The sequence below is a fragment of the Oryzias latipes genome, chromosome 6 (assembly GCF_002234675.1).
Source record: "Oryzias latipes chromosome 6, ASM223467v1".
Lineage (NCBI taxonomy): Eukaryota > Metazoa > Chordata > Actinopteri > Beloniformes > Adrianichthyidae > Oryzias > Oryzias latipes.
In genome coordinates, this window is record NC_019864.2 from 1,850,337 (window position 1) to 1,870,729 (window position 20,393).

The following is a 20,393-nucleotide window of genomic DNA, read 5'->3' on the forward strand; positions in this document are numbered from 1 at the left end:
TTTTTGTTCTTTTGTACCTTATTTTTTAAAACCTTCATGTGTCGTAAAGATAAATGATAAACCATTTATTTATCTTTATTTTGACATTTCCAGAAATAAATATGTAAATCAGAAGGAACAGCAGCCCCTTAAACCCAAAAACAGATATTTTTTAACATTTTTATAATCATTGATTTTTCCATATTTGTCATCATTTGGCTGTTTTTGTTGCCCATAAGCACTTAGTTTGGGTTTTTGATTCTAACTATTTAGGCATCAATTAAAATACCAAAAACCTACAAAAAAAGACGATACATTTGAGTAGTTTATTGTATTTTTGATTTAAAAGGTATTCCAGGAAACTGGTTAACTAATAAAGGAAACAATGAAGTTTCTGTTTACTATGTTCTGATTTAATACAGGAAATTATGAGAAAAAAGATCCGTTATTGTGTTTTCATATTATTCTTATTCATGATGACATTGCACAAGCTAGAGGGCTGCATTGGGATCGGGTCCCGCCGGGTCCCGCGGGACCCAACCCAAATCTCGCGGGATTGGGCGGTTTGGATTGGGCTGCGGGCGGGAGCGGGCGGCAAAAAATAAACCCCGCGGGATCAGTGCTGGCATGAATATCTCATGAATATATATTAGCCGACTACGTTAGGCTGTGCAGCTGTTGGTTTCTTATGTACTGAAGCTCCTTGAAGGCACCAGGTAGAGACGCCCAATGGGCTCTGTCATGTAACCTGATGTTGGGGGTGCGCCCCGCCCCGCCTCTTACTAAGAGCGCGCTTCAGGCCGTCTGTCTGCGCGCGCACACACGCACACTTTTAACCGAACAGGAGTCTTAAATGTACATTTAAGTTGTACATTACACAAGAGGAATGCATCAAAAGATGAGGCTGGAGGAGGTCATGAATCTCTTTAATAATATCAATAAAAATACGTGTTTTTTTCCTGCGGGACGGGGGACGATACAAAATCAATGCATCTCTATTACTGTGCGGGACTAAATTCTCTGAGTTTTGCGGGTGCGGGCGGGATTGGTCAAAAATTCAGCGGGCGCGGGCGGGAGCGGGATCAAGAAAATAGTCCCGCGCAGGGCTCTAGCACAAGCAGCCATACAACAAGCAGCGTTGTATGGCCCTCAAGTTTTGACCTTTTGACCCGCCCCCACTGGACCATCTTCAAACTCCCCCTCTGCCTCCCTGATCAGAGCTGCATCTGATGAACTCATGAAAATGTCCTTCTTTTTTTTAATAGAAGGCTTTTCTGTTGATTTGATCTCAATAGCAACCTTTTTTTACAATGCAAATTGTAGTGTGTCAAGTCATGTCAAGCTTCGTTAACTCCGCCCTCAGCAACGCTCGTTCAAGCAACCACTTTTAATGAAAAGTCTGTGTGTTTCAGGTTCTCATGTTCAAAACTCCTGCATTCGTGCATAACTACACCGGTTTCTACAATCGTTTTCAGGCTCTACATTCAACGGGCATTGAAAGTTAAATCAGGGACCAGTGAGGGACTCGGGTTTGGTAATAAATGGTCTCTTATTGCCAGCTGTTAACAAGCGGTTTGTGCCCCCGCTAGAATAATATGACAGACATGTGCTGGTAAACAGAGGATTAAAAAATAAGTGATGAAGAAGTCCCTCCCTGCTTGTCCAGTGTGAACACCATGGGCCAAACCACACATGTGTGTTCCTATGAACCATCAAACTAATAATACGTTTTTTGGAGTAATTGGCTCCGATCATTTTTTGCTAGACTAGAAGGTTTACCATGAAAATCTTCAAACTCTTTATGTTTATGGAATGACTTATTTTGGAGACCAAACCCTGCATTCCTCTGTGAATTCCCTAATTGGTTTCCAGCTTCACCTCAGTGGCTTCTTCGTTTCACTGTTGTGTTTTGAGTCAACCCTCCAGTTTGTCCTCCTGTCACCTCTTGTTTTTGCAAACGTGTCTGAACTTATTGAAAACTTTTCTTCCTCCACCTTTTCCCGTTCATTTCAAGTTCAAGAGTTTCCCGTCCCCCTGCATGTGCTGCAGCTCCCGCAGGTGGAACTTAAGGGGGCAGACTTTCCCCGGATTTGGGTTTTGAACGCGCCTCCCTCCGCCCGTCGGACGGGGCGGACAGAGTTGCGGCGTCCCGCTTCCAAACTTTCCAGAAACGCTGCAGTGGAGTGAAGTGCGGGACGGCCTGCCATGCGGGGACTGTAGCGCGCTCCGGATCGCGTGTCTTTTCGGGTATACGAGCCATGGCTCCGTTTGGCAAAAACTTCCTGAAGGCTCGAATGAAAAACAGGTAACCCGATGAGGATTGTGTTGGGTTTCTGTGCGCATGTGTGCGTCTCTACTTTGGAGTGTTGGAAAACACTGCGCCAAGCTGCAGCAGGCGGGTAATTACGCACGACGCACCAAATGACGCGTAAATTGAGTTTAGTTGTTGATTAAATTTTGAAATAGCTGCTGCGTGTCTGGTTTGAGAGGAACTCAGTTTTCAGTAACTATACAGTGTTGCGCCTTCAAAATTGATTTAGGAATCATTTAGACTTTCCAAAGAAGGTTAAAAACGAGGTTACTGGTGTTAGAATAATTCATTACACCTGTATTAGAGTTTAACCAGTTTCTCATTGGCTAAAAACCCTTGTGCTCTGTATATTGATAGTAATTCTCTGTATAAGATGTAGACAAAGAGCATTTTGTGTGTTATGTAAAGTGGTGTGCACACTGATGGGAGGTGGAGCTCTGTTTATGCGACATAATATGTCCTTAGTAGGGTTTCCTCTTTCTAATAAACGTCTCTTTTTTAACAACAAAGATGGGCATTTTCTCTACGATCTAAGTCTACTGTCATTTAAATTCTTCCCTTGGTTTGATAGATCTTACCTGGGATGACTGAGCTCTTTTGCTGTAGCAATTTTCTTAAGTGCCTTAGTTGGCCTGTAGATGTGCAGCTGTGGTCATGCCAAGCTTTCATAAGGTGGCAAAAAGAGCTGGCCACAAGTCCATTTCTGTTATTCCTGGAGAAGTTTGATCTTTTACTGCAGACTTTTAGCTCTGCATAGGCGGTAAACAGGTTTTTTTTTAGCTTATCTGGGTCACAATCTAATCCCTCGCAGGATTTATAATGGCAGCAGAAGGATCAAGAAAAGTATTTTTCATTAGCTAGAGTTATTAAGCCTCACGTTTTCTAACAAACTCAGCAAAAAGGGTTTGGATCATGTTCAGATAAAACAGGCTTTTAAGCTTAATTAGTGTAAAACCTCTGAGCAGTGGCACCATGAACAGACTGTTCGCTCATAGACGAGGTGAAGCTTTGATAAAACTTCAAACTGAAGTTGTCTCAAGTGGATGTTTTATGTTTGTGTGTACACTGCAGAAGTAATTACCGTGGGGGCACCCATAATTATCTGAAGCGTTTAGATCTGCAGACAAGTCAAATGTTTGATTTTGCAGACTGGCTCCGTCTCACACCGAAACACTGCAGAGGAAGGTTGCAGTGGAGTCATCCACGTCAATGTTCTGACTTGAATCAAGTCTTTCAAGAGTCCCCACACAACACTCAGGGCTTTGGCAACACATCATGTCGAAAACGTGTAACCCAAGTGCTTCAGGTTTTGACTCAAATGCGTCGCCAATGTTTACATATTACCAGAGCAAAGAAGTCCCCTTCAGTCCTGTGCCACCATTTCAACCACCAGATTATTATGGGATGGCCACAGGACCTACAGCTTGGCGACCATTTTGTGACCAAGTGTTAAATTTGGCGCATTTACTGCGCAATATAGGAAAAAAAACACGTTTATTTGTACGATATTGGCGGGGTGTGTGTGAAAGCCAGGTTAAGTCTACAACCTCAACCAAGGTTTCATTGATCTTTTACCTCGGGAAGACATCTTGAATCTTCAAAAAAGAAAAGACTTTTTAGTGGCATCTAAAAAATTTTAACTCCTCTTAGGGATTTCGATCTTTTGCCACAAGCATTTTTTAAAAGTTACTTTGGAAAAATGTTGGTTTTTAAAGAATATTGCGAATATGTAAAGCATAAATCCTTTGCTCAAGCTAAACAAATAAACATACAATATGACTATATTAGACATGTGGGTAACAAAAAAGCTCCGTCGCTAAGGAAATTTAACAATTTACTGTGGATGAGTCTCTTAAAAATTAGAACGACCCGTTCGTCACTCCCAGGCTACCAAATCATAAAATGGTTGCTATGGAAAAAAAGACAACAGAAAAGCCGCCATTTTGAAAACATGTTTTTGTTATTTATTTGTCATGAGCTGCTCTGACCAGGTATGCAGAGACGGAAGGGGATTTTAAAGGACTTGAAGCAGCTGCTCAGATAGTGAGTATGGGGGTAAGGTAGCACCTATGGCCCTTACAACACTGCTCCCAGCTTTAATTTAGAGTACAATTGAAGTTATGATGACTTTTAGTTAAAAACTGTTGCAGTGAAGTGGAAACGATTTACTGGTTGTAATTGTTTTGCTATTTGTTCATGGCAATATCCCAGATTGCAAGTATTCCTCATATTGTGCAGCCCTAATCAGGCAGGAGAAAAACAAGGGATTTCTTTTTTTACTTCAAGCACAAACGTATTTTGGCGACCTGCTGAGTGAGGGGTGGGATAATAGGGGTGGGTAGATTCACAGCGGAAAGGGGTGTGTTGTGTCTTTGCTCACAGATTCCTATCCGAGGCAGAGTCATCCCAGAGATGAACATTTCCAGATAGAACAATGTTATTTCCTCAACAATTGCTCATCTTCTGTGAGATAAGGGCAACAGGAAGAGGCCTCTGCTCTGTCCAGCTCTGCAGATTCTCTGCAATGTCTCTATCTACCCTTTTGCCACTGTAAACATCAACCAGATCAGTATGTTGCTTAACTCTTATCTTTTCAAGATAAGTCCAGTCCTGGCCACCCCTGTATTGTTGGGTTTTAAAAGACCAGCTGTTTGGAGTCTCTAGTCAAATGTATCTGCTTTCTGGAAGCCTCATCATTTCAAAGTTTGGTTTACTCATTTTTCACATAAAAAAACGGAGGTTTCTTAGATAAGTTTTTGTTTAATTTGATCTGTGTAGCATTTTTCCTCACCATCATTGTAGGAAAAGGTTGCTGAGTCATGTCTGTCTTACTTTTCCTTGCTTAAGCATGACCTATGACATTTAGACATAACATAAATGTCTACAACTAAACACATGGCATTTGTAGAGGGCATTTCCCCCCCAACCACAACGAGTGTCAACACATTTGTTGGTCTCTTTGCTTCACTTCCAGCATCATTAACCCTTGTGCTATCTTACAAGACCCCCCCCTTACATTGACGTGTTCTCCCTACCATGACAAAGGTGGATAAAGGTGGAAAGATTTCATGTAATCCATGGACACCAGTGAAGATCACAAATCATTGAAGAAAAAAGGTTCAGCGCACTGTCTAGTGGGTCTAGATGACCCAACTCCAAATGTTAAAGTGCCTAGGATAGAACAAGGGTTACGCCAGATGTCGACACCCAACCGTCCACTTTTAACCCCTCTTCTGCTTTGTGAGCATCAATAGTACAATACTAAAGGACGCATAGAGACAGATAGCCTGTGTTAGATGGTGAACGGGCAGATGTTGCATGAGAAACAACTTCAATATCTATTTTTCATGCAGATAACTTTGGTCAGTCGATGTTCATGTCACAACAAAAATGCAAAGCTGGTTTGAACATTTTGTCATTTTCTTCACATTACCTCCTTGAAATGTGTGAAAACACTTATCAGATTAGCAAATTTGACAAAAAGGGAAAAAGTGTCATGGATGTAACAGGTCGATTTTTCTAGTTAACTGTAAACCCTTGTAACTACTTCTCATCAGAAATCTTGCTCCATTTATGTGCATCCTGCCAATAATGAATTAAGTCCAACATTGTTTTGAACCTGGACTTTGATCAATCAGCTCCCAAAGTAACCTCAAAGACTACAAGACCATGGTTACATGTGAGGTCTGAAAATGTTGGGTGGAATTTTGTCTTGTTTTAATCGTAGTGTGAGAGTTTTGCTTTCTATCTCATCTAGTTTTATCTTAAAGACCCACGCCAATGAAAAAGGTGTTTTGGGTGTTTTTGACTTGTTCTTGCAGCAATTTTCTCATGATGTAGGACATATATAGATAAAATGAAGCTTAAAATTCCATATCTGAGTATTTCTTTAGTCAAATCGTGAATCTGGAGCAGACAAAAAAATGTCACTGAAGATCGAGATCAGACAAATAGATCCATGAACGTCTTAGTTTCCCTCGTCTGAGCTGGAATCTGGATCTAAAGTGTACGACTGGATAACTCCAACATTGCTCAACATTATTGATGTAATGTTAGGTTGGGGATGTGAAGGGCTGTAAGCAATAAGGAGAGCATGTAAACCGCCACCAACCGTCCTGCCCACAACTCAGAGGTAAATTTCTAATGAACTCCTGTTGCTTTGCAGAAACTATGTCCAAGAAAATGAGACAAGTGTTTTATTTTGGTTAAAAACGCCATAATCATAATTAAAACACCACTGGGAACACTTATACAATAGATCAAAAGAGGATCAAAAGCTTGTCCCCTTGAGTGACCAGCTGTTTTGCAAAGGCCCTGCAAGTCCACACCTGAGAGACGGATTTTCTGTATTCAAAATCTAGATGTTCTCTTTTATAGTTGTAATAATCTCCACGTTTAAGAAAATATGCTGAACAGATAAAAATTCCATGTCTACCTCAGTTTTTGTTCAAATCTGGACGTATGTCCCAAAAGAAAGCAGAGGAACTTGACTGTTTGCTTTGACTTGTTCAACAGCATCTGTCTCCTGTGTAGTAAGCTGGAGCAATGTTAAAATTTACCACACCAGAAGGAATTACATGAGGATTACAATTAAGAAGGGTATGTCACCACTGCAGAGCTGTAACAAGTATTCCACACAATAACTGAAACTGAAATTCCTATAATTCAGGAATGGTTTCTTCGGGCACGACTGGCGCCTGCCAGGGTGTCTCCGTCTCTTAGTTCAACCTGAGGTCAACCAACCTTTCCAGGGTTTCTTAGGGTCAGTTCAGTTTGAAATCTTCATCTGCATGAATTCTTCTTTGTCGTAACATCAAGCCCCCAGATTTCATTCTGACCATGGTTCAAATATCACCACAGCATCATTGACAGCTTTATTTTCATAGCAACCAAAGCTGCTTCAGATGCCGGATTACTTTATTTTAAAAACTGGAGCTGCTTTTGCACTGAAACTGAGAGCCGTCATTTGTGATCTTATCATTTTAGTGATGCGTGGCACTTCTTTGTGTTCCTCCATGGATGACTGTGGGATTTACTGCTCTCAGAGCTGTGATACATGCAACTTCTTTTGATAAAGGTTGATATTGGAGAAGAAGACCTGAATCATTGGATGTTTTTGCATTGTGTTAGAGGTTATCAGTGTTCAGAATTTTTTTTTCTTGCTTGCTTTGGGACATAAAGCCAACTGGTTTTGCTTTTTCAGGCGTACATTGACAGAGGTGATGTGAAAACGGGTTCTGGAGCTTATCAGTCACAGCAGATTGGAAGTTCTGGGAAGGAGGAAGTAGTCTTTGCCTGAGTTCTAACAGGAAATACCTTATAAATGTCCAGAAACAGGAGCAGCTAGCTAGCAGCTTGTTGTCGCTGAAAGCAGGCGACTATAACCAACATTTTAGCTGAATGCATTTGAAAAATCCTCTTTAAAATTAGTTACTTTTTTTTTTAATCAAAAACTTTTCAGATTTCATCAAATAAAATTACTAATTAACGGTTTTGAAGCTAAATTCTAACTCAAACCAGGTAGTTTAAATTACAAAAAGTTATATAAGGGGCAGTTCAAGAGTTGATATGCTTTAATTCACAATTTTATTAAAATAAACTATTAAATAATGAAGATGACTTGAGATATATATATATATATATATATATATATATATATATATATATATATATATATATATATATATATATATATATATATATATATATATATATATATATATTGCTAGTAGCACAAACCTTGCTTGATTAGCTTTTATAAAATAATTTAATGAAATTTTTGGTCCATTCTTTAAATGGTGGCAGTATGTATCGAAGTGTTCCCACTGGTTTAGACAAGTTAAAAAATCTGTGTTGTTTTCTAGGACATAGTTTCTGCAGAGCAGCAGGAGTTCATCAGAAATTCTCCTCTCAGTTGTGGGCGAGACTGTGTTGGTGTGGAGGAGTACTCTCTGAATGGAACAGAGCAGGCAGCTTGTGGGCTGCTGACTGTAGCACCCATGTCACAGCTACAATCTTTTTCCAAAGGCATTTTTTAATCTGCTTCTTCAAAATTTAAATAGAGAAATACTCAGAAATGCAGTTTTAATCCTTATTTTCTTTATAAAAGTGTCCTCCATCATGAGAAAAAAGCCACAAAAACATGTTAAAAACACCAAAGACACTATTTTGATTGTAGTGAGTCTTTAACTCTATACAAAGTAAGAAAAGAATCAATAGAAATGTAAAAACTTTGCAATTGTTAAGATTTTGGCCACATTTAATGGAGGCTGAAAACAGGCCTGCAGTGACTGATATGGAATCCATTATTAGTCTTCCGGCTTCTGTTCCTTTACTGTGGCCGTAGGATGTTGCCTGGGAGTTGTTGATTGTGGTGCAGGACAAACGCAGGTGTTTCCCTGCTTTGCTGTAGCCTTTTCCTGTACAGCTGAAAGCTGGAGTTACCAAAATACACATAATCGCTCTATTGCATGTTTTATCAGTCTCTGTGTACATTGATAAGCACCAAAACATGCTTTCATATTCTTCAGTAAAGCACTTTGGCTGAACTCTGCTTTAGATTTCTGACACCAACAAATGCCAAAAGTTATGCAGCTGTTTTAGGTTAGGCTGCACAGACAGGGTTAGTTGTGTGTTCTCCCTTTGCTTTCTTTGGAGCACAGCATTGGCTACATCTAGCAGGTACTGCTTCTTCCGAACTTCTCATGCATGTTGTCTTGAAACGCCACAGGCATCCGGGACTCCTGTGATCTGCACACAACTCAGGTATTTGCTGTGCTTTGCTCGTTTTCAAGGCTGTGATTAACCGTTAACCAGTACAAAACAGTACACATCGCATTTTCAACACCTTAGTCAGCCGCAGAATACACAGGTTTCTGGCAGAATCTTTTTTCGTGGAGTGGGAACTGAAACTTTGTCTTTTCCTCCTGTAAAGGCCTGTTCACACCGGGACGAATTTCGCCGGCGATTTTCGCCGACGTTTAACGCCTCGTGACTAAACAAAGGGCCCCAATGAGAGTGTGCACACCGACGCGAAAAAACGCCAGGCGTTAAAGCGTCAAAAAAAAAAAACGCCTCGGGTTCTTTTTTTTTTTTCGACGCGTCGCGTCGAAATCTACTCGACCAATGAGAACGGCGCTTTTGCTCACGTGTCTGGAGCTTCTGAAGTTACAGTAAAACACAACTTGGGGGCGCTCAAACACAAAACTGCCTTGCTGAGCACACATACCAGCGAAGAAGATAGACGCCAAGTAGCGTCTACACAGCCGCGAAGCAATAATGACGGACATTCTAAAACATCCCCGAACCAAGCACCAGTTGGAGCTACTGATGCTTGAAATATTCATGTTTTCTTTGTTTGATTCTGACAAGCGTGTAAAAACTTGCTCTCTTCTTCTGAGTGAAAAGCGACTTTAAGAAGCGTAAAGTTGCGCAGCGCCACCTTGTGTACAGGAGTATTTCTGTTTTACATTAAGCGCCATCTAATGTCAGGGAATGAAATTGCATGTTCACTCCACTCATCGTCAGCGAAAATCGCCTGGGTGTGAACACAAAAAACGTGGCGAAAAACGCTGGCGAATAACGCCTGGCGAATATTCGTCCCGGTGTGTACGGGCCATAAGAATCGGCACACAGTGTGCTAATGCACTTTTGATAATCCTTTTTGACTAATCCTGCTCTAATGCATCTTGTCTACAAGTCTGTGCCTAAAGGGACATTTGTATCGTCTTGGTAAAGTGTGGATTTTTTTTTTTCTAGCGCTCGTTCCTCTGATGATCACTGGTTTAAAATGAGCTGCAGTCAAGCAAAATTATCAGAGCAGATAAAGACACAAACCTACAAATCTACTAAAATGTTCTGATACCAATGAATAGTATACATATTTGTTTTCCACATTAAATTATTCCTTTTTATAGTACTAAAGTACAAACTGTACTACACTTAAATGTCAGTCCAAACAGAAACATAATTGTAAAAAATCACAGTTTCTCAATTTATTGTAAAGAAAACCATTTGACCTACAGTTCAAGGAAGATGCTTCAATTTGCTCAGATATGATATAATTAGATAATAGTATCACTGCCACTTTAAGGCTTTGTAATTTAAGGTTGAAGCTTACATTCAGAATTTAACAATATTGACATCGTATGTTCTTTTTGTATGAAGGAAACCTTTTTTTTATCGTCTCTATAAGAAAGAGGGTTTTTTTTAGAAGGGAAATTATTGCAAAGATATAACATAACCTACATTTGCTTATAGAATAACCTCTAATTCCAAAGCTAACAGAACTTTCTCAGTTTTTGCCAGAAATAATGCAGCAACTCATACATATGACTAGGAAAATATTTAAACACATTGCTCATGGAAACAATGACATGATTCATCATTATTTATCTAAAAATCAGATTCAACTGTCTGCAATCTTACAGACTTATTTGATTACTTGTTGCTGTCTGCATTGCCGGTGACTATCGTTTAATTAATGGATATTAGGTCTGGGCTATTACCGGTGCTCCATTAACCAAGTAAAAAATGAATATAGTGGGCCCATCAGTGGTCAATTTTCAAATAAATTTCACGGTCCACATGAAAAGTTAATGAGGGCTTTGGGGTTAAATAGCTCAGAATTGAACCATTACGTGATCATCAGTGATGAGTAAGACGATGAGGGGCACCCTAATAGAATCAAGCCAGGCAGTACAAAATGGGAGAAGGCAGTTTTTCTGCTCGCTGGCCAAAAGAAAAGCATTAAAGCAGAGCAATGACATATAAACAGTAAGCGGCCATCAACAGTAGTAGGTTGACAGACTTCCCACATGCTGCAGTTCTTACAGACATCACTGAGAGTGTCCTGCCTCTGCTGGGTACCCTTCGTATTTTAGACCAGGGGCAAAGCTAGAACGTTTTCTATTGGGGCCAGGAGGGGGGGCTTAAGACTTTAGAATGGTGGCAAAACACCAGGTTGGAGGGCCATTACAAATGAAAGGATCAAAAATACATATTCCTAAACAGTATTATTGATATTATTGTTTTTATGTCATTTAAACGTAATCTTTTGTTATTTTTGCAATGCTTAAAGAATCTTGTAGTGATGATTTTTTAAATCTTTGTCGATAATGATACTAATATCGATGCAAAAATGTAGGGAAGGGAGGCAAAAGTTTTTGCTAGGGGGGCAGCAGCCCCCTCCATGCCCCCCGTAGCTCCACCCCTGGTTTAGACTCTTTTTAAGTTATATGATAAAATGGGAGTTAAATACAGGGAAAATATACCTCTGTGACCTTGATCACATTGGCTCTCCTCGCCCTTTCAGGCTAAGGTTATCTAATATCTGAAACAGATCTTTATGCTGTGGTCACACTATATGTGATTTATGTTGTAAAGTCGTCATTTGACGCTTGTTCTAAAATGTGTTCATAAACTAGATGCTCCCGTCACGTGTAAGAGAAGCCACTGTCCAGAGTTTTTAGCCTCATTGCTACGTGAAAGCATTGGCAACACACAGAAGACACAAATGTTGTGTAGAACTCAGGTAGGGCTGCAAGATATGAGAAAAACTCGTAAAATGTGATAGTTATGATCAATATTGTGATGACGATATAACTTGCCATACATGAAAAACATTATAACTTAAATAAGAGTCAACATAACTTTAATTACACTCCAAATGACCCTCATCTACATAGGAGGCAATCATCTAACACAGAAGGACTCCATCCAATTATTCAATGATGGAAAGAGTCCATCCGATTGGCCAAATGCATAAAGAGGTTTATTTGATTCGTTAACTACTTCAAGCTGCCGCAAAAATATTTTTAGCACATTTAAGGTAACTTAATGCAGTTTTTGCCACATTTTGCGATATGTGTATTTTACAGTTTGATATTGCAATAATAATAAAAAATTGCTATAAATTGTGCATGCCTAAAATCAGGTTTATTTATTTTGAAGAACTCTACAAAAGCAACGGTAATCACATCTCCATGTCTGGGTTCATCACATCATCCAGAGACTCTCCCAGTATGGTGAGGTTTACCATGCTGGAGGTGTGTCTGAATGACAAACACTTTCACCGGAACTTCATTCTCTTTGTGAGCCAATTTGATGACTTTCTAATCCAAGGAGGGAAAAAATACTGTATTTTCATGACCATAAGGCGCTCTTTAAAGTCTTAAATTTTCTCCAAAATTTTGGGGGCGCCATGTGAGGCGTCATTGGCCTGCGGTGTTATTATGGGACTTCGGCAGAGGACGTAGAAGAAGACAGCATGAGAACGGGGGAGGGAAGTGTGGGTGTGAAAGAAGAGACCCTTTGTTTTTTTTCCACGCGTCACCGTTTCTGTTAATCTCTGACTCCACATCTCACAGCTTCTGTGAAAAAACAAGTGAAGCAAATGAAGTCGGAGCTTGTTGTCATTCCTGGACGCCTGACGAAGGAACTCCAACCGCTGGACATCGGTGCAACCCTTGTGCTATCCTAGGCACTTTAACATTGGGAGTTGGGTCATCTAGACCCACTAGACAGTGCTCTGAACTTTTTTTCTTCAATGATTTGTGATCTTCACTGGTGTCCATGGATTACATGAAATCTTTCCACCTTTATTTACTTTGTCATGGTAGGGAGAACACATCAATGTAAATGTGTGGTCATAGGATAGCACAAGGGATAAACAGGGCATTCAAAGTAAAGTTGCGATTGGCGTGGGAGGGATGGATAACGGAAAGTGAAAACATTTTCACTAAGTCTGGGAGGCAGCGCTGGGCTAGTTACGGCACAATCTGTGAATGGATTGTAGATACTTGGGTTAACGTGTGTGCTTTCAATGTTCTTTGAACTTTTGCAAAAGCTGGCATCATTAATGAAGAGCCACATGGCAACGAGACGGACTCTGACAATGACAATAGGGAACCTGGCGTGTTTGACAAAAATTTATCCCAGCGGTTCATTTCAGATAAAGAAGATGAGGACTTTGATGAATTTTTGGATGCTGTTTTATAATTGAAACAATGAAAAAATAAATCACAACCAACTCAGTTTTTCTCCCGCTGCCTTTTTTTAAACACACACTAGCATGCATGTTTTACCGGTATGTGGTAACGTGCCCGCGACTTAAAACCCGGTGCGCCTTTTGTAAAGGCAGAACAAGCACCCATAACTGAAACGGGGCCCTATAACCCAATGCACCCTATGGGCATAAAAATATGGTAATAGAAATTAAAATAAGAAAATATCATTAAGTTTAGGTAGAGAACGATCAGATTATTTTTGGTTTTAGACTTTACCCTCTTGTCATGTCATCAACTTGTCACGGGAACAATTTTGAGTTGCTAATTGGTTGACATGACACGCATTCTCCCGCAAAGTTCCGATATTTGCTCTTGCCTGGCCAAATATTTGCCCGGCAACAGAATTTTTGTGGCGCCTCGTTGTCACGCCAACCAAAATGCTCTGGAACCAGACCTTTCGTCAAACACTTACAACACGCCACAGGGCCTCTGATTGCGTCTGTACCTTGACTAAACATAGAAACAAAATCAGGTTCACTATGAACACAGCTTTAGGATTTTTTTGAAAAAAGAACTATTTTCTGAACATGTTTTGCTTTTTGCAACGATGTTACCTTCGTAAATAAATTGGAACAAAAGTTAAAAGCAATCAAAGTTTTTAAAAGTTGCATTTATGAAATTTGGTTGTTTGCTCAAAATATACCGTATAGTCGATCTAATCCACATCTTTTCAAAAGTTTTAGAAAATAAGCAATTTCATCCATTTTCCTATTTCTTTCAATAAATACACAACTGGACATTTATTTAGTGAAATGAACATAGAATTTTAAATCCCACTCTGTGCATGCACAAAGACCACAAATGCCATGAGGCTGGAGCCATTACTTCTCTCTGTCATGTGCAAACACTGCAAACCTGCTAAGTTGGAAGGTATCCAGGGCTTGTTGAAACTATTGGACAGACTTGCAGGAAGTAGTGTTTACTGTTGTCACTGCTGTGTTTGAATGACTTGGAAAAATATTAATCATTTTTAACCCTTGTGCTATCCTAAACACTTTAACATTGGGAGTTGGCTCATCTAGACCCACTAGACCAGGGGTCGGCAACCCCCGGCTCAGGCGCCGCATGCGGCTCTTTAGCGCTGCCCTAGTGGCTCCCTGGAGCATTTTCAAAAATGTTTGAAAATGTAAAAAGATGGGGGAAAGAAATATATTTTTTGTTTTAATATGGTTTCTGTAGGAGGAAAAACAAGACACAAACATTCTTAACGTATTCCAATGCTGTAAGAATGTGTAGAATCAAGACTGTAACGCCCAGCAGGTACGTCAATTGCAGCAGGAAAAATGGACAAGGCTGTCAAAAAGTTGAGCTGTCAATCAACTAGCTGCGCTGGAGAACTGTTCGTGTTCCATACACCGCACGACTCCGAACAGTCTCAGAGAGGAGGAAGCTTTTAGCGGACCGCTAGGCAGGTGGCTGATGGAAATCGAACCACCGTCATTTCCGTGCACTTGCTTGATGAAGTTGTCCAATTTGGCTCTTTCAACATTATGGGTTGCCGACCCCCGCAGTGCGCTGAACCTGTTTTCTTCAACGATTTGTGATCTTCACTGGTGTCCATGGATTACATGAAATCTTCCAACTTTATCCACCTTTGTCATGTTAGGGAGAACAAGTCAATGGTCATCTTGACCCCATAGGATAGCACAAGGGTAACGTTTTGTAACTTGGTGGCTTTTTGTTTTGAGAGTTTAACCCTTTGCATTCTTGGGCACAGCAACAGGCTTGTTAGGATGTGGTGGTGGAACTACTCCAAATCTCCAAATATCCATATCATTGAACAAACAATGGGTTAGGAATGAACGTTTTTGTCAGAATGATTAGGAATGATTAGAAGCTACAACTGTAACTTTTGTTGTTTGTCTCTCAACTAGGACAAAAGATCCCGAGCCTGTGGTTGGAAAGGAGATTCAAGTTACCGTCTGCAATGAGGAGAAGGTTGTCTGTGGAGTAACCAAGCACACAACGTGTGCAGATGTGATTCAGGCTTTACTAGAGGATCACAAATCTGTCCCAGAGAGTAAGCTGCTTCTTCATGGGGAGCCCAAAGACTTCTGTCTGATTGAGCGGTGGAAGGGCTTTGAGAGAGCGCTGCCTCCTCTAACCAGGATCCTTAGACTCTGGTATGCATGGGGTGACCAGAGACCATTTATACAGTTCATCCTGGTGAAAACAAGTGACTTTGTGCCTCAGCCTGCCAAGAAGGGTTTAAAGGCAAAAGGAGCCAAGCCCAAACGATGCGAATATGGTCGCACGCAGTATGCCCAGCCCCTGCCGGCAGAGAAGCAGAAACGCATGGTGAAGAAAGCTTTCCGGAAACTCGAGAAACTACACAAGGAGAACAGGGGTTTCCTGGGCACGGAAGAGATCGATCGGATGGTGCAGCTTATTTTGCACCAGGACCACATAATCAGAGAGCAGTTCCAGCGAATAAGAGAGCTGGATCTGGAGATCGAGCGCATTGAGCTGCAAGAACAAAAGGAAGCCGACTCCTACAGTTTAGGGTCGCAGACTTCTGGACCGGACTCAGCAACTCAGAGGGAGGAGCAGCTCATGGAGTTTTTGCTTACCAATGATGGAGTTCAGGAACTGGAATTACAAGTTGAGAGGCATCGGGAGCTCATCCTTCAGCTTTCCCAGGAAATTGACACAGAGTTAAGGAAAGCGGACCTACCTTTGGTTCAAGACAAGGATCGGGAGCAGACAGGAGCTGCAACAGCCTCTGAGTTCCCCACTGAAGCTGGAAATGAGCCTTACATTTCTGAACTGGATAGATTAAAAGATGAAATGCAAGATAGCATAATAAATGGAGTGAGTCTTCATAACCAGACTGCAGAAATAGAGAAGCAGCTAATGTATTTTGACAGTGCATTGATGGCCAAAGACCAGGAGTGCTGGCAGTTGGCCACCCAACTGAACTTGCTGCAAATCATAGACTGCATAGAGGAAAAGCAGCCCGTATCTATCCCTCTGAACAGTGAGGGTCAATGCAGCTTGTCCCAGGCCATGAAAGTCAAACAGAGCCTGTTGCCTGTGGATGTTACCGACACAGACTCAGACACTGGGATTAGCTCCACACACAGCCAGGACTCGCTGTCACCGTGTCTCGACTTCCCTCCCCCGCTGGACACGGACGTTTGAAGCAGCCGGTCAACCCCTCTCCTTTTGTTCCACTAGCCTCTCACATGTCATGCTGTCATCTGACACAAAGACAAAATGATCTACCAACATGGTGGCTAAATGTAACATGTTACTTCTAAATCTAAACCACTTCTGTTTTTTTTCCGTTTTTAAAAATTCAAGTATATATAGGATATTGCCTTTTTACTAGCTTCAAAAACCGGCATTGATTGAAAAGGCTTGAGAACGATCACCTTGAATTAACAAATCTCATCTATTGTTTGAAAGAAAAAAAACAGGCTTTAAAGTATTTAAAAGACATGTTCCAAGTTACACAAATACCACAGTGATGACACAAACAGGACAACCCAAGTAATTCCTAAGTCACAACTGCTGTTAGAGGCTGTCTGCAACCGAAAAATGGGCAAACATTTGCAGGGCATGCACAACATTTTAGGATCATAAACCACCCACTGGTCTATGATCTATGAAAACTTTGTAAGATCTTCATACAAAGTTTTTTCTACAGGCATGCTGCGAGTGACAGGTTGTAACAAACACTTTAACAGGTAAGGGGAAGTAATGGTGAAGTAGGGTTTTACCACAGCTGTGCACTGTGCATGGGGCTCTTTAGGGCTGTTCAGGTGATAACTGCGAGCTTCGTGTGTGCAGCCTGACTGTTACAAATTAGGGAATTGGACAATCAGACTGTAGTTTGCGTGGGCATCCTACAGGAACTAACACATCATGTGCACACCTTGTGCGTGCAGCATTTGTGCGCGGTCACCAAGGAGTCAGTAATCACACCTCACTAGTATCAAGAGTGTGGCACCTTACGTCATCACCCGTACGTCATTAGTGTGTGTAACAAGTACTTCATGATACACTTCGCACACACACGCCAATCGTACGTTCCATAAGGTGCCCATACGAGCTTCAAAGGAACTGCAAGACACACCTTTAACGCTTTAACACCGGAGATGTCACCGTTGACATCTAAATAACACACATTCTTTATGATGATAAGGTGTTGCATAACAACGCTTTTCTCTGCAACGGAATCAGATGATTTATGTTGATTGCGTAAACACTTCACAACTGTAAAGTGTTGCAAATCAGCCCAAGGCTGCTTTTCTTTTGTTTCAGAATCTGCTTGAATTGCATTAATTGCGTAAATGAGAGAAAAGTTACGGTAGTCGAAAGAATGTAAACACTGGATCTAAGGCTGTATTGCAAAAGGCTCCTCTCTGTGACCCTCTACAGGCCTGGACAACCCATAAACCCGCAGCACCCATAGGGGTCAAAGACCCGTACAAGTTCTTGGCGCATTCTTTATGAAACCTTTTTATGATTCCAATAATTAGAAGATGTTGAGATATTTTCATCAAACATCTGGTGTTAGGTCCTCCCATCTTGCCAGAAAACATGCTGGGCAGCTTAAGGTCGTGCCACACAGCCACTACGTACATTTTGTGCATTTTCCACATCTGAAATATTGGTCTTTCATGATATTTTCGTGATATACATAATTTATAAGTAGTTCTTGTGTTCGGCATTTGTCGATGTGCCCAGATGTCCGCTGAAGGTTTCAGCCGACGGGTCTTTACGTCAATTCCATTTTGAGCTGTTCAGCATTTTTGGTCAGTTGAGATTTATGCTGTTAATGTGTATTTTTACGTAGTTCCTACGCAATTATTATGTAAATCTAATGCAATTGTGCGTAATTTTTGCAAAATCCATGTGCAAATTAATGGCTTTTCACGACGCATGTCTAACTGACTTTTCACGCATGTAGTTTATTCGTACTTCCGTGGTTTTAACAAGGTTTATTCATGACACATCTGCAAAACATTCACATAAAATCCCCAACTTTTGTCACCTTTTCCACATATCTTCATGAATTTCCAGTTTATATCCATGCAATATGCACAAAATGTACTGGATATAGAGGCTGTGTGACACGGCCTTTACACAGAAATGATTAGCTACTTCCTGTCTGATGGCATTCTGTCTTGAAGCTTCAATGCAGCGTCTTTGGACACAACCCAGTATTTAACCATTTTGTCAGCAACCAAGTCCCTCTTTGGCAAATGTGGAACCTCTATTTTTTGTTCCTGTTCCACATTAAATTCAGTCATGAACCACTGTGTGAATTTTGTCTAGAATTTTTTTTTTTTTTTTATCTTCTGTACTATCTTCTGTACATACCCTGTACTACTGATGTAAGAATGGCAGCTATTTTCTCTGTGGTCAAACATCAATGTTTAACTTTCTATGTCAAGCCTTTCAGCTGCCTTTTGTAACCTGAACTAGGGTGTTTCATCCCTTTTAAAGTTGAAGGTATGCTTTTTGCTTTTCCTTTAGTTCTCAAGCAAACTATGCAGCAGCACTTCTTTGTAGACATTTGATAAGAAATAGCTTTACTTGTTTGTTTGTTTAAATTATAGAATTTATTGTAAAACATGATCAATTTAGAAAAGATTTTCGGTAATGTAAATACAATGCAATGTTAATATAACTGAAATGTTTGGAACAATTTTGTCAAAAAGATATTTATTTTTGTAAAACTGTACTTTACACATATTAACACGACAATATTATAAATGAGCACTAAATGTTCTGAGTCACCTGAATCAGTACGAAGGATGTGTTTTTTGGTTTTTCCACCCTTATTCTCATAAATACATGGAATAATATTATGAGATGTGTATTCTAACTTTCATAATAAAGGCTAACATAAAATATTTGTAAAATCGTGTGGATGTTTTTGGCAAAATGATGACATCACTGTCTGTGTGACTCAATAAACTGGGTTGGCAGCAAAATATTTAAAAAATGTATAAACATGTGAACGACCCTGGGAGTATTTTGGGCAGGCAACTCGAGCAGTGCGTTTACCTGGTTACTCCTCCCTGCGGGCGGTTCAGTCTAATCAACTCACCTGTTCAGCGTCCTACTTAGGTCCAGGTGCGGTCCAATCCTCTTCTTCCATTTCCGTCAGCTCTGCGTTCGTTGCCGGTTCTTCATGCTCGCTGTTCTCCTCGCTTTTTCAGTGTCATATGTCTTCCCCCCATTCTATTTCAAACTTGTTGGTCCCCCTTCTCCTGATGTGGTGGCGTCCATCTTCCCCGCGTCTGCCCCCCCTTTTTTTACAGCTGTTCAGCAGGCAGTGTGCGGCTCCCGGCGTGCATCTGCGGGGTTAGCATCCTGCAGTGTTCGGGTTGTCAACGGCGCTCGATCGGGAGATGTCTGGTCCTTCTTGAATGCCGTGATCACCGGAATCCTATTGGTGAGCGTGCCATGCTGTCCTTCTCCTGTGTTTTTCTGTGTTTAGGCTTTTCCGTGGCTCCTCCTGGTTCTTTGCTTGACCCGGGCATCGGTGATGTCACGCTCCTAAGGACCCTGGAAATTGCAGTTCTTTCTTAAAGTAATGATTATGTGCACCTGGTTTGGTTTCTCCCGTGTGGCTCTGCGTTGTCCGGTTATTGTTTCAGGGATTCTGGGGTCTTTTCCGTGGTTGTGAGGGCTGGCGGTCCTCGTCTGGACGGGTTTCTCACACTGGCTGAATTTGTTGTGGCTTTTGTTGTTTATCTCTGTTGCTGTGTGTTATTAGGAGCCGGATGTGAATCTTAGCCATCATTCGAAGCTGCCTCTGTTATGGTGGCTCTGTTTTTTTTTTTCTTTTCTGTTAAAGCTGCTGTGTACATTCAATAGTTTAACCAGCATTTGGATTGGTCCTTTTACTTATCATTGGTCTCTTTTGTGCAGCATCTGTGGCTCCTCTTATCATTTTGATTCGCTGGTCTGGGAACAACGATCGTTGTCGTCACCACCGCATGCTCAGCCATTATCCCATTTTTCCGTTTTCGAGTCAGCCCATAAGGGTGGCCTTTCGGAATTACTCAGGTTTGACGCGT

The 20,393-nt window shown here is 41.0% G+C and overlaps 1 protein-coding gene across 1 annotated transcript; it reads left to right on the forward strand.

Annotated features, from left to right (window-relative positions):
- The first annotated feature begins 2,123 nt into the window (after positions 1 to 2,123).
- On the forward strand, positions 2,124 to 19,229 carry rassf9 (Ras association domain family member 9). The gene is made up of 2 exons (XM_004086284.4): positions 2,124 to 2,284; positions 15,231 to 19,229. The coding sequence occupies exons 1-2, from the start codon at positions 2,238 to 2,240 to the stop codon at positions 16,495 to 16,497; spliced, it is 1,314 nt and encodes a 437-aa protein (XP_004086332.1). The 5' UTR covers positions 2,124 to 2,237; the 3' UTR covers positions 16,498 to 19,229.
- The last annotated feature ends 1,164 nt before the right edge of the window (positions 19,230 to 20,393 follow it).

Excerpts from the sequence above, each read along its gene's own strand:
- rassf9 (XM_004086284.4), top strand. The coding sequence starts at position 2,238 with ATGGCTCCGTTTGGCAAAAACTTCCTGAAGGCTCGAATGAAAAACAG. Across the intron at positions 2,285-15,230 it reads AAGGCTCGAATGAAAAACAG|GACAAAAGATCCCGAGCCTG; the intron begins GTAACCCGATGA and ends TCTCTCAACTAG.